This window comes from Ranitomeya variabilis, chromosome 1, assembly GCF_051348905.1.
Source record: "Ranitomeya variabilis isolate aRanVar5 chromosome 1, aRanVar5.hap1, whole genome shotgun sequence".
NCBI lineage: Eukaryota > Metazoa > Chordata > Amphibia > Anura > Dendrobatidae > Ranitomeya > Ranitomeya variabilis.
In genome coordinates this window covers 608133863-608148754 of record NC_135232.1, presented here as the reverse complement: position 1 = coordinate 608148754, position 14892 = coordinate 608133863, and the positions used below count along the sequence as shown (strand labels likewise).

At 47.8% G+C, this 14892-nt stretch overlaps 2 protein-coding genes across 4 annotated transcripts in view; one reads left to right on the top strand and one right to left on the bottom strand.

Moving 5' to 3' along the window:
• The window catches only part of SMG5 (SMG5 nonsense mediated mRNA decay factor), a 31795-nt gene extending 29557 nt beyond the window's left edge, over window positions 1–2238 (bottom strand). Inside the window, exon 1 of the mRNA XM_077260385.1 lies at window positions 2108–2238. Coding sequence (XP_077116500.1) covers window positions 2108–2178 — 71 coding nt within the window. The 5' untranslated portion in view covers window positions 2179–2238. The remainder of the gene's footprint in view (window positions 1–2107) is intronic.
• On the top strand, window positions 2103–14326 carry TMEM79 (transmembrane protein 79). 3 transcript variants are annotated; one of them, XM_077260406.1, is made up of 5 exons: window positions 2103–2185; window positions 4721–4878; window positions 11823–12983; window positions 13139–13352; window positions 13551–14326. In XM_077260406.1, the coding sequence occupies exons 3-5, from the start codon at window positions 11957–11959 to the stop codon at window positions 13717–13719; spliced, it is 1410 nt and encodes a 469-aa protein (XP_077116521.1). In that variant the 5' UTR covers window positions 2103–2185; window positions 4721–4878; window positions 11823–11956; the 3' UTR covers window positions 13720–14326. The 3 variants fall into 3 exon arrangements, with proteins under 3 accessions (XP_077116521.1, XP_077116531.1, XP_077116512.1); XM_077260416.1 differs by lacking the exon at window positions 2103–2185 and adding an exon at window positions 2264–2398 and having other exon boundaries at window positions 11828–12983; XM_077260397.1 differs by lacking the exon at window positions 2103–2185 and adding an exon at window positions 2264–2398.
• The last annotated feature ends 566 nt before the right edge of the window (window positions 14327–14892 follow it).

The following is a 14892-nucleotide window of genomic DNA, read 5'->3' as shown; positions in this document are numbered from 1 at the left end:
GGAGGGAGGGAGGGAGGAGTACAGAGGGAGGGAGGGAGGGAGGAGTACAGAGGGAGGGAGGGAGGGAGGAGTACAGAGGGAGGGAGGGAGGAGTACAGAGGGAGGGAGGGAGGGAGGAGTACAGAGGGAGGGAGGGAGGAGTACAGAGGGAGGGAGGGAGGAGTACAGAGGGAGGGAGGGAGGAGTACAGAGGGAGGGAGGGAGGAGTACAGAGGGAGGGAGGAGTACAGAGGGAGGGAGGAGTACAGAGGGAGGGAGGGAGGAGTACAGAGGGAGGGAGGGAGGAGTACAGAGGGAGGGAGGGAGGAGTACAGAGGGAGGGAGGGAGGGAGGAGTACAGAGGGAGGGAGGGAGGGAGGAGTACAGAGGGAGGGAGGGAGGGAGGAGTACAGAGGGAGGGAGGGAGGAGTACAGAGGGAGGGAGGGAGGAGTACAGAGGGCGGGAAGGAGGGAGGAGTACAGAGGGCGGGAAGGAGGAGTACAGAGGGCGGGAGGGAGGAGTACAGAGGGCGGGAGGGAGGAGTACAGAGGGCGGGAGGGAGGAGTACAGAGGGCGGGAGGGAGGAGTACAGAGGGGGGGGCACAGAGGGCGGGGGGAGCACAGCGGGCGGGGGAGGAGGAGCACAGCGGGCGGGGGAGGAGGAGCACAGAGCGAGGAGGAGCACAGAGGGAGGAGTACAGAGGGAGGAGGAGTACAGAGGGAGGAGGAGTACAGAGGGAGGAGGAGTACAGAGGGAGGAGGAGTACAGAGGGGGGGAGCACAGAGGGCGGGGGAGGAGGAGCACAGAGAGGGCGGGGGAGGAGGAGCACAGAGAGGGCGGGGGAGGAGGAGCACAGAGGGAGGAGGAGCACAGAGGGCGGGGGAGGAGGAGCACAGAGGGAGGAGGAGCACAGAGGGAGGAGGCGCACAGAGGGAGGAGGAGTACAGAGGGAGGAGGAGTACAGAGGGAGGAGTACAGAGGGCCGGAAGGAGGAGTACAGAGGGCCGGAAGGAGGCGTACAGAGGGCCGGAAGGAGGCGTACAGAGGGCGGGAGGGAGGAGTACAGAGGGGGGGAGGAGTACAGAGGGGGGGGGGGGAGCACAGAGGGCGGGGGGAGCACAGAGGGCGGGGGAGGAGGAGCACAGCGGACGGGGAGGAGGAGCACAGAGGGTGGGGTTGGAGGAGCACAGAGGGGCGGGGGAGGAGGAGCAGAGGGCAGGGGAGGAGCACAGAGGGAGGAGGAGTACAGAGGGAGGAGGAGTACAGAGGGAGGAGGATACGTACAGAGGGCGGGAGGGAGGAGGAGTACAGAGGGCGGGAAGGAGGAATACAGAGGGCGGGAAGGAGGAGTACAGAGGGCGGGGGAGGAGTACAGAGGGGGGAGGAGCACAGAGGGCGGGGGAGGAGGAGCACAGAGGGTGGGGTTGGAGGAGCACAGAGGGGGCGGGGGAGGAGGAGCAGAGGGCAGGGGAGGAGCACAGAGGGCGGGGGAGGAGGAGCACAGAGGGAGGAGGAGCACAGAGGGCGGGAAGGAGGAATACAGAGGGCGGGAGGGAGGAGTACAGAGGGCGGGGGAGGAGGAGTACAGAGGGGGGGGGAGCACAGCCGGCGGGGGAGGAGGAGCACAGAGGGTGGGGTTGGAGGAGCACAGAGGGGGCGGGGGAGGAGGAGCAGAGGGCAGGGGAGGAGCACAGAGGGCGGGGGAGGAGGAGCACAGAGGGAGGAGGAGTAGTAGGAGTACAGAGGGCGGGAAGGAGGAATACAGAGGGCGGGGAGGAGGAGTACAGAGGGCGGGGGAGGAGGAGTACAGAGGGCGGGGGAGGAGGAGTACAGAGGGCGGGGGAGGAGGAGTACAGAGGGCGGGGGAGGAGGAGTACAGAGGGAGGGGGAGGAGTACAGAGGGCGGGGGAGGAGGAGTACAGAGGGCGGGGGAGGAGGAGTACAGAGGGAGGGGGAGGAGGAGTACAGAGGGAGGGGGAGGAGGAGTACAGAGGGAGGGGGAGGAGGAGTACAGAGGGAGGGGGAGGAGGAGTACAGAGGGAGGGGGAGGAGGAGTACAGAGGGCAAGGAGCCATTCTGCAGCACTTTCCTCGTACATCATTTCCGCCGTCTCCTCATCCTCTCACCTGTACAGCCGCTTGGTGTGCAGCACCTTGGCCTCAGGCTCGCTGCTGCTCTCAGCCGCTCCCTGGCTCATGATTGCGGTCAGCACGACTTCACAGTGTCCGCCATATCTGTCAATTGCCAAACACCGCGAGAGCACGGGAGGCGTCACAGTACGGCGCACAGTGGGCGGAGCTAAGAGGAGTATTACGTCATCGAGCAGAGCGCGGGAAACATGTTCTGAAATTTCATAATAGAGAGAAGATCGCTGACAATATGCAGAGAAAATGAGGAGACCGGGGAGTATATATACGGTGCGGGGGGTAACATGGACCAGGGAGTATACAGTGCGGGGGGTAACATGGACCGGGAGGTTTACAGTGTGGGGGGGTAACATGGGCCGGGGAGTATACAGTGTGGGGGGTAACATGGACCGAGGAGTATACAGTGCGGGGGGTAACATGGATCTGGGAGTATACAGTGCGGGGGGTAACATGGACCGGGAGGTTTACAGTGTGGGGGGGTAACATGGACCGGGGAGTATACAGTGCGGGGGGTAACATGGATCTGGGAGTATACAGTGCGGGGGGTAACATGGATCTGGGAGTATACAGTGCGGGGGGCAAAATGTACCGGGGAGTATACGAGGGGGGGGGGCTAACATGGACCGGGGAGTATACAGTGTATGGGGGGGTACCGGGAATTGTGCGGGGGGTAACATGGACCGGGAGTATACAGTGTGGGGGGTAACATGGATCTGGGAGTATACAGTGCGGGGGGTAAAATGTACCGGGGAGCATACGAGGGGGGGGTAACATGGACCGGGGAGTATACAGTGTATGGGGGGGGCACCGGGGAGTATACGGGGGGGGGGGGGTAGCATGGATCTGGGAGTATACAGAGTGGGGGCTAACATGGGCCGGGGAGTATACAGTTCGGGGGGTAACATGGGCCGGGGAGTATACAGTTCGGGGGGTAACATGGACCGGGGAGTATACAGTGCGGGGGGTAACATGGATCTGGGAGTATACAGTGCGGGGGGCAAAATGTACCGGGGAGTATACGAGGGGGGGGGGGGGGCTAACATGGACCGGGGAGTATACAGTGTATGGGGGGGTACCGGGAATTGTGCGGGGGGGTAACATGGACCGGGGAGTATACAGTGTGGGGGGTAACATGGACCGGGGAGTATACAGTGCGAGGGGGGTAACATGGACCGGGAGTATACAGTGTGGGGGGTAACATGGATCTGGGAGTATACAGTGCGGGGGGTAAAATGTACCGGGGAGCATACAAGGGGGGGGTAACATGGACCGGGGAGTATACAGTGTATGGGGGGGGCACCGGGGAGTATACGGGGGGGGGGGGTAGCATGGATCTGGGAGTATACAGTGTGGGGGCTAACATGGGCCGGGGAGTATACAGTTCGGGGGGTAACATGGGCCGGGGAGTATACAGTTCGGGGGGTAACATGGACCGGGGAGTATACAGTGCGGGGGTAAAATGGACCAAGGTGTATACAGTTCGGGGGGTAACATGGACCAGGGAGTATACAGTGCGGGGGTAAAATGGACCAAGGTCTATACAGTTCAGGGGGTAATATGGACCGGGGAGTATACAGTGCGGGGGGGGGGGTAATAGGGACCGGGGAGTATACAGTGCAGGGGTTAATATGGACTGGGGAGTATAGAGTGCGGGGGGGGGTAATATGGACCAATGAGTATACAATACGGGGTAACATGTCCTGGGGAGTATAAAGTGAGGGGGGGTGTAACGTGGACAAGAGTGTATGCAGTGCAGAGGGGTGGGGGAGGGTAACATGGGCTTTGGAGTATATAGTGCGGGGGGGGGGGGTGATGTGGATCAAGAAGTATGCTGTGGGGGTGGGGTATACAGTGCAGGGGGCTAATGTCCCGGGGAGTATACAGTGCCGAAATGCCTACAGTGTGGGTGTGTAACGTGTTTCGGCGATTTTACAGTGCAGGGGTGTTACATGCATGTGCTGAAGTGTAATTTAGGAGATTATTGGGAGCAGTGGCTCTCGGCCTTTCCCTGCCGGTTCATCTCCTGCCGGCCTCCCCCGCCTGTTGACCTCCTGCCGGCCTCCCCCTCCCCCTCCCCCTCCCCCGCCTGTTGACCTCCTGCCGGCCTTCCCCTGCCGGTTGACCTCCTGCCGGCCTCCCCCTCCCCCGCCTGTTGACCTCCTGCCGGCCTTCCCCCGCCTGTTGACCTCCTGCCGGCCTCCCCCTCCCCCTCCCCCACCTGTTGACCTCCTGCCAGCCTTCCCCTGCCGGTTGACCTCCTGCCGGCCTCCCCCGCCTGTTGACCTCCTGCCGGGCTTCCCCTGCAGGTTGACCTCCTGCCGGCCTCCCCCCTCCGGTTGACCTCCTCTTTGCCTCCTACAAGTGACTTCCGCAGCTTCCCCTGCAGGTTGCATAATTTAAGTCTCCCCCCTCTGGTGACCTCCTGTCACTGATTACTCTTGTTTGGTTTTGTTGTCTTTGGAGTAGGAGTGCTTTAATATGAGGGATTGTGTGGACCCAGGAGGAGGAGGGTGATGTGGGCTGCCTCTATTGTGATGGCTGCCTTCATTATTAGATGTGTTCACTTCTGTTTATTTCTCTCCACTCCTGCAGGTAAGAAAGGGTTAAACGTAATGGCCCGGCCTCCCTGAGCAGTGGGCCGGCCCTTTCCACACACCTCAGCAGGTAAATAAGCGGAAGTGCTTGGATATTGAAGGGGCTGTTGCAGGAAGGAAGGCGAGCTGGCAGCCGGCGCTCGGGCCAGGGATGAGGTAGGTCACCTGAGACTATAGATCTGTAGAGGCTGGTAAGATACTGCTGACAGTCGCAGGTTATGGCCGCTGGTGGCTTTCAACATATCCAGTGGCAACAGAAGTGTCTGCTGCTTATGGCAAGTAACAAAAAGTACTGTAGATGTCAAGGCAAAATATTCCAGATCTAGTGATGTTCACCTTGTATCGAAGTGTCCTTTGTCCACTGATCATAAGGGATTATTGCTCGTCTATGGGACTTCTTACGTTTTTTTTTTTTTTTTCCCCAAGTGCCATAAGCAACCGGTCATACCAGTTTACCGCAGGAAGTTGTCTCTCCAGCAAAGTGGTATGACCTCACGCATGTCACATTTTTCCTAATAATGAGCCGCAGACATCCGCATTATATGTAACATTATACCAAAAGTGCAACAGACTGCAAAAATCGGTCTTGAAAACAGTAGAAAATTTCAGCCCCAAAAAAGGTAGTTTCCTCATATGATAGTACAGGATCTACTCCCAACAATATGTAAATTCTCTCTAGATTTCTGACACTTAACATGGACAAAACAGAATTCATCATCTTTCCCCCATCTCACGCGACCCCCCCCCCCCCCAAACGAACCTGTCCATTACAGTCTATAGCTGCCCACTCTCCCCAGTCCCACAAGCTCGCTGCCTCAGGGTAATCCTTGACGCTGATCTCTCCTTCAAACCACATATCCAAGCCCTTTCCACTTCCTGCCGACTTCAACTCAAACATGTTTCACGAATCCGTTCATTCCTCAACCAAGAATCTGCAAAAACCCTAGTCCATGCCCTCATCATCTCTCGCCTTGACTACTGTAACCTCCTGCTCTGTGGCCTCCCCTCTAACACTCTCGCACCCCTCCAATCTATTCTAAACTCTGCTGCCCGACTAATCCACCTGTCCCCCCGCTATTCCCCAGCCTCTCCCCTCTGTCAATCCCTTCACTGGCTCCCCATTGCACAGAGACTCCAGTACAAAACCCTAACCATGACGTACAAAGCCATCCACAACCTTTCTCCTCCTTACATCTGCGACCTCATCTCCCGGTACTTTCCTACACGCAACCTCCGATCCTCACAAGATCTCCTTCTCTACTCCCCTCTTATCTCCTCTCCCCACAATCGCATACAAGATTTCTCTCGCGTATCACCCCTACTCTGGAACCCTCTACCACAACACATCAGACTCTCGCCTACCATCAAAACCTTCAAAAAGAGCCTGAAGACCCACCTCTTCCGACAAGCCTATAACCTGCAGTAACCACCGATCGACCAAACCGCTGCACGGCCAGCTCTACCCTCACCTACTGTATTCTCACCCATCCCTTGTAGATTGTGAGCCCCCGCGGGCAGGATCCTCTCTCCTCCTGTACCAGTTATGACTTGTATTGTTTAAGAATATTGTACTTGTTTTTATGTATACCCCTCCTTACATGTAAAGTGCCATGGAATAAATGGCGCTATAACAATAAATAATAATAATTGACTTGCAAATCCATCAGCAGGTATCTTATCACAGATAGGATCAGTGGAGGGTCCCCTCCAATCAGCAGGGCCTCACTATCCCATCACATTAACAGGAAATGTTCAGATTATCAGATTATAATTAAAGCTGCACGGACTCTTTATTACTAAGGTGTGGTAAGTCTTCTGCAGCATAATGATGCCTTTCTTTGGTTTGGATTGCAGCACAAAGATTTCTAGCTCCGCTTCTGTATGAATCAGAAAATAGCATCCCTATGACAGGAGGCAGTTTCCAGCTTTTAATCAAGCTTCTAACATCATCAAGATAATTACATATAATAAGGAGGAGGATATGAGTTCAGGGGAAATGCTTATAGACGATGTGTATAGTAGCTATATTATTGTACACAGGAGCAGTGTTAGGCCGGGGCACACTTGTCAGTGCAATGCGAGAAACACGCGCCTCAATACCCGGCACTGCCGCAGACACTGTGGAGCGTGCAGCTGCATAGAAATACATGCAACTGCACACTCCGGTCCCGAGTGTCGGCGGCAGTGCCGGGTATTGAGGCGAGAGACTCGTGCAAGTTTCTCACATTGCAATCGCAAGTGTGACCCCGGCCTAATAGTAATTATATTCTTGTACATAGGAGTAGTATTACACTGGTCAACAGCATTTTTGGTGCCAAAGATATTTCATCGAATTTAGGGTATTTTTGGGGTGCTGATTCTGAATATGTCATCAGTTTTGCCAGATTGGCTCAAGTTTTTGAGATTTTTGGTATCTTATTTATAGCACTTGTTGGTAAATGCGACGCATCATCTCATTAATTTCTTTGGATTAGTACTTGAACTGAGCAGTTCTCAATATAGTTTTGTGTTAATTAGTGTTCTAAAAGTTTGTTCATAGCTTGATTTTTGCACTAACTTTATGTTGTTGTCTGTTTTCCAGTGAAAAGCATGAACTCATCAAGAAGAAGTTGTCTTAACGATCCAGACTCATTCTGTTACATTTGTGGTGAATACACACTGCCAAAACATAGAAGAAACATAACAGACTTCGTAAAAAAAGTGTATTTTGCCTATTTTGGGGTTATGCTTGGGAACCAAGACAAGTTTTGGGCACCACACATAGTGTGCAAAGCATGTATCGAATTATTACGAAAATGGAGCAAAGGACAAAGAAAAAGCTTCAAATTTGGTGTTCCAATGGTGTGGAGAGAGCCAAAAAATCATCATGATGACTGTTATTTATGGTAAACACAGGTACAGGCACATCTTCACAATGAGGGACAGGCCTTCTTGCAGATTCCATGTTACTCCCATTTTCGTTTCTTATGCTTATTGAATCCTTGCACTGCACAGAAATAACAGTCATCATGATGATTTTTTGGCTCTCTCCACACCATTGGAACACCAAATTTGAAGCTTTTTCTTTGTCCTTTGCTCCATTTTCGTAATAATTCGATACATGCTTTGCACACTATGTGTGGTGCCCAAAACTTGTCTTGGTCCCCAAGCATAACCCCAAAATAGGCAAAATACACTTTTTTTACGAAGTCTGTTATGTTTCTTCTATGTTTTGGCAGTGTGTATTCACCACAAATGTAACAGAATGAGTCTGGATCGTTAAGACAACTTCTTCTTGATGAGTTCATGCTTTTCACTGGAAAACAGACAACAACATAAAGTTAGTGCAAAAATCAAGCTATGAACAAACTTTTAGAACACTAATTAACACAAAACTATATTGAGAACTGCTCAGTTCAAGTACTAATCCAAAGAAATTAATGAGATGATGCGTCGCATTTACCAACAAGTGCTATAAATAAGATACCAAAAATGTCAAAAACTTGAGCCAATCTGGCAAAACTGATAGCATATTCAGAATCAGCACCCCAAAAATACCCCAAATTCATTAAAATATTGTGGACACCAGAAAAAATTTTTTTTTTTGTTGACCTGTGTTATAGTAGTTATATTCTTGTACATAGGGAGCAGTATTATAGTAGTTATATTCTTGTACGTAGGAGCATTATTATAGTAGTTATATTCCTGTACATAGGAGCAGTATTATAGTAGTTATATTCTTGTACATAGGGAGCAGTATTATAGTAGTTATATTCTTGTACATAGGAGCAGTATTATAGTAGTTATATTCCTGTACATAGGAGTAGTATTATAGTAGTTATATTACTGCATATAGGGGCAGTATTATAGTAGTTATAATCTTGTATATAGGTGCAGTATTATAGTAGTTATAAACTTGTACATAGGAGCAGTATTATAGTAGTTATATTCCTGTACATAGGAGCAGTATTATACTAGTTATGTTGTATATAGGAGCAGTATTACAGTAGTTATATTCTTCTACATAGGGGGCAGTATTATAGTAGTTATATTCTTGTACATAGGGAGCTTTATTATAGTAGTTATATTCTTGTACACAGGGGGCAGTATTATAGTAGTTATATTCTTGTGCATAGGAGCAGTATTATAGTAGTTATATTCTTGTGCATAGGAGCAGTATTATAGTAGTTATATTCCTGTACATAGGAGCAGTATTATAGTAGTTATATTGTGTATAGGAGCAGTATTATAGTAGTTAAATTCTTCTACATAGGGGGCAGTATTATAGTAGTTATATTCTTCTACATAGGGGGCAGTATTATAGTTATATTCTTGTATATAGGAGCAGTATTATAGTAGTTATATTCTTGTACATAGAGAGCAGTATTATAGTAGTTATATTCTTCTACATAGGGGGCAGTATTATAGTTATATTCTTGTATATAGGAGCAGTATTATAGTAGTTATATTCTTGTACATAGAGAGCAGTATTATAGTAGTTATATTCTTGTATATAGGAGCAGTATTATGGTAGTTATATTCTTGTCCATAGAGAGCAGTAATATAGTATTAATATTCTTGTACATACGAGCAGTATTATAGTAGTTATATACTTTGTACATAGGGGCAGTATTACAGTAGTTAGATTATTATACATAGGAGCAGTATTATAGTAGTTAAATTCTTGTACATAGGGGGCAGTATTATAGTAGTTATATTCTTGTACATAGGCGCAGTATTATAGTAGTTATATTCCTGTACATATGAGCAGTATTATAGTACACTGTGTGCAGAATTATTAGGCAAGTTGTATTTTAGAGGATTATTTTTATTATTAATCAACAACAATGTTCTCAATCAACCCAAAAGACTCTTAAATATCAAAGCTTAACATTTTTGGAAGTTGGAGTGGTTTTTTTTTTTTTTAGATTTGGCTATCTTAGGGTATGTGTCCACGTTCAGGATTTGGTCAGGATTTTTCATCAGTATTTGTAAGCCAAAACCAGTAGTGGGTGATAAATGCAAAAGTGGAGCATATGTTTCTATTATACTTTTCCTCTAATTGTTCCACTCCTGGTTTTGGCTTACAAATACTGATGAAAAATCCTGACCAAATCCGAGTGCCCAATATAGCCACCTTCCTTTATGATGACACTCAGCAGCCTTCCATCCATAGATTCTGTCAGTTGCTTGATCTGTTTACAACCAATATTGCGTGCAGCAGCCACCACAGCCTCCCAGACACTGTTCCGAGAGGTGTACTGTTTTCCCTCCCTGTAGATCTCACATTTTGAGGGACCACAGGTTCCCTATGGGGTTCAGATCAGGTGAACAAGGGGGCCATGTCATTATTTTTTCTTCTTTGAGACCTTTACTGGCCAGGCACGCTGTGGAGTAGTTGGAGGCATGTGATGGAGCATTGTCCTGCATGAAAATCATGTTTTTCTTGCACGATACCGACTTCTTCCTGTACCACTGATTGAAGAAGTTGTCTTCCAGAAACTGGCAGTAGGTCTGGGGGTTGAGCTTCACACCATCCTCAACCTAAAAGGTCCCACAAGTTCATCTTTGATGATCCCAGCCCATACTAGTACCCCACCTCCACCTTGCTGGCGTCTGAGTCGGAGTGGAGATCTCTGCCCTTTACTGATCCAGCCTCTGGCCCATCCATCTGGCCCATCAAGAGTCACTCATTTCATCAGTCCATAAAACCTTTGAAAAGTCAGTCTTAAGATATTTCTTGGCCCAGTCTTGATGTTTTATCTTATGTTTCTTGCTCAAAGGTGGTTGTTTATCAGCCTTCCTTACTTTGGCCATGTCCCTGAGTATCGCACACCGTGTGCTTTTTGTTACTCCAGTAACATTGCAGCTCTGAAATATGGCACAACTGGTGGCAAATGGCATCTTGGCAGCTTCACGCTTGATTTTCCTCAATTCATGGGCAGTTATTTTGTGCCTTTTTTGCCCAACACACTTCTTGCGACCCTGTTGGCTATTTGCCATGAAACACTTGTTTGTTCAGTGATCACGCTTCAAAAGTTCACAATTTAGGACTTTTCAGAGCCCGTCAAATCTCTCTTCTGACCTATTTTGCCAAAGGAAAGGAAGTTGCCTAATAATTAAGCACACCTTATATAGGGTTTTGATGTCATTAGACAACACCCCTCCTCATTACAGAGATGCACATCACCTGATTTACTTAATTAGTGGTTGGCTCTCAAGCCTGAACAGCTTGGAGTAGGACAACATGTATAAAAAGTATCGTGAAAAAAATACAACTTGCCTAATAATTCTGCACACAGTGTAGTTATATTCTTGTACATAGGGAGCAGTATTATAGTAGTTATATTCTTGTACATAGGAGGCAGTATTATAGTATATTCTTGTATATAGGAGCAGTATTATAGTAGTTATATTCTTGTATATAGAAGCAGTATTATAGTAGTTATATTCTTCTACATAGGGAGCAGTATTATAGTAGTTATATTCTTGTACATAGGAGCAGTATTATAGTAATTTTCTTGTATATAGGAGCAGTATTATAGTAGTTATAGTCTTGCACATAGGAGCAGTATTATAGTAGTTATATTCTTCTACATAGGGTTCAGTATTATAGTATATTCTTGTATATAGGAGCAGTATTATAGTAGTTATATTCTTGTATATAGAAGCAGTATTATAGTAGTTATATTCTTCTACATAGGGGGCAGTACTATAGTAGTTATATTCTTGTACATAGGAGCAGTATATTATAGTAGTTATATTCTTGTACATAGGAGCAGTATATTATAGTAGTTATATTCTTGTACATAGGAGCAGTATTATAGTAGTTATATTCTTGTACATAGGGGCAATATTATAGTAGTTATATTCTTACACATAGGGGTAATAGGTACATTTTGGTATATAGGGGGGAATGTTGTGGAAACATGCTGAGAGGAGTCGCCCTATGACTTCTTCTATTATAACCTCTGCGCTCCTTCTTGTCCTATCATAGTAAGAACATTCACAAGCAAACCTGATAATATCAGCTGTCACTGGAGTTGGTGCTTGATGCCATGTTGTAAATTAGTTCATGTAATTCAGGAATATCTAATTATTTCCTCTTTTTTTATTGCCAGTTCAGCTGCTGTGAAGAAATCATTGAGAATTGGGACATAATAACCTTTGGGAATTGTCCTAGGACATGTCAGATGTGTCAGCACTTGCGGTGTAAATGTCTTTATGACCTGCCGTAAACATTAAGAAGAAAAAAATGGCCGAAACTCAGAATGTCATCCCAAAGCTGGACTCTATAGAGGAGAGGGGGGTTGATTCTGTAGACTTTCTGACTTTGCAAAAGACTCCAGAGAAAAAGGTTCGAAGTGTTGGCTTTTATGAACTGGATGTCCTAAAGAACACGTCTGAAGATGGAGACCCCACCGCCAATACGAAATCTGAACTTACAGAAGACGAGGAGAAAGAAACCCCGGAAGACAAAGGTGACAGGGATGATGTGCAGGACAGTCAACATCAAGAGAATAACGACCCACCTACCAACTATTTAGACAAGACTCTGCCCTCGGCACCGCAAAATTGTCGAAAACAGAGCAATCCGACGTGTCTGTGCAAGGAATGTGTGGAGAACTACATGAATATGTGCGAGAATGGTACAGAGATGGCACTGGATGAGGAGGAGAAGGAAGATGCCGATGTCACTAGTGATGATGAGAAGTCTGTCAGAAGTGGCTCAGAGACTTCAAGACGCACAAACTTCTCTGAAGACGATTTTGTGGGCACCAAGTATGAAGATGCCCAGGTGACCCTGCCCTACCCTGATGACAAGCGAGCACCTGAGTGTATCGCGAGGTTGAGCAATGCTGGCTTGTACGACCCCAGTGAAGACCTTAAGGAGAAGCAGGAGGAGGATAATACCTCACAGGTGGTCATCAGAGCGGCTTTTTTTGTAGAACACCCACCTTATGAGGAGCAGAAGAAGAATGTCAGTATGGATCTGTGTGAAAATGTGGACGTGGAAAAAGGAGATCCCGAGAGTGAGCCCTTAATTCGTCTCACCCGGAGATCTGTGGAGAGGGAGCCTGAACATCCAGGGCTCTGCCTGTGTCACTTGACCTGCCTGAAAGTTGTAGGATCCTTTGTCCTGTCCATGGTTATTTTCCCGGCCTTGCTGTATGCGGCGTATGCTTGGCTGCCCTTCGATGCTCCGCTCATACCAGATGTGCCGTCCAGACTCGTGTACACCTTACGGTGCTCAGCCTTCGCCTCATTCCCCATCATTCTGGGTAAGGAAATATTCCTGCCAAATATTCTTTCCACCAATGGTTATATTCTGAACACACAAGGCTGTGGTTACACTCTTTTTATTGCCTTTGTATTGTGGCATTATTTCTCCACGAAGACCATAAATTGTCTGTTTTGCCATCTCTTTCCTCTTCAGGTGTTATGATCCATGGGGTTTCGCGTCTTTGTGCTTCTTCTTATGATCCATTTAAACCCAAGGAGCGAGAAGTAACAATACACCGGCGGTTTGTGAAGCAGAGCACCTTTCTTTTTGTCTTGTTCTTCTTCAACCTCTCGGTGCTGGCCACCTACCTGCCCCAGCAGCAGCTGAAGTTCATACCGCTCCTCACCTGTCTCTTCTCTTTATCCCAGTAAGTCCTTTCCCTTCTAGACACATGGGTGACTTACATTCATTGTCTTTCCTGGTTATAATTAGGAATGTAATTAACAATAGCCTATTGATTGAATTGTGTTGTAAATTGATGACTGAGTCATACCTTTATTTTTCTGTACAGTTGAGCATAACTTATTAAATCTTTTACCCTTTTTGTTTTCTGTCCATGTTACAGGCTGATTTACTGGCTCTCCTTTGCCATCGGGCGATCCTTCCGTGGCTTCGGTTATGGCCTGACGTTCCTGCCGCTGCTCAGCATGATGATCTGCAATCTCTATTTCATGTTTGTTATTGAGCCAGAAAAAATGGTCTTTTTGGGTAACAGAGTTGTACCCCAGCATTGATGGCACATCCATGGTCACTATTTAGATGTTTGCCATGTCATCTTCACAGCTTCCTCACCTTAGGTGGCGAGGATGATGGCTGATAGTAAGTCTTTGACTAATGAACGCTACTGCAGGTTTTAAGACATTTGGATAGGGATTTCCTACAGTCACTGCCTACAAACACTTACACATAGTCTTCCTTAAAAGCAAGATGGCACCATCTAGACACTAGTAAAATGCTCTGCCACCTAGCATGACTTTCCTAATGGGTAAATGGATCTTGAACGGGTGGTTGCGGACATCTCATGACCAGTTATGTATGCTGACTAATTCACAGCACTTCGGATTTTGGGATTTGAAGTGTTAAAAAACTTAAAGAGAATTGCAGGTTACGACAGTAACTAACACTTTCACTGAAGGCAACTGTGTGCTCTGCCTACCAGCCTGTTCTGTGGTGGTCCTGATGCTCTGGCATGCAAGGTTTGCGGTGGTCTTTCTCCCATTCTGTAGTAGATATTGCACTAGTTTCATATAAATTAGAAAATTCTCTTCAGACGAAATCACTACAGTTATTTATTAGGAGCCTTCTGATCATTTGTTAATAAAATGTTATTATAATTGTCATGACTGAGTGTTATTACTATCCAACGGAATGTGAATGCCAGAGATCAGCATTGACATCACTGAGAATGCCCCCTATCCATCACTAGTGATCAGCAGTGACATCACTGAGAATGCCGCCTATCCACCACTAGAGATCAGCGGTGACATCACTGAGAATGCCACCTATCCATCACTAGGGATCAGCGGTGACATCACTGAGAATGCCTCCTATCCATCACTAGAGATCAGCGGTGATATCACTGAGAATGCCTCCTATCCATCACTAGAGGTCAGCGGTGACATCACTGAGAATGCCTCCTATCCATCACTAGAGATCAGCGGTGAGATCACTGAGAATGCCACCTATCCATCACTAGAGATCAGCGGTGACATCACTGAGAATGCCCCCTATCCATCACTAGAGATCAGCGGTGACATCACTGAGAATTCCCCCTATCCATCACTAGAGATCAGCGGTGACATCACTGAGAATGCCTCCTATCCATCACTAGAGATCAGCGGTGACATCACTGAGAATGCCTCCTATACATCACTAGAGATCAGCGGTGACATCACTGAGAATGCCTC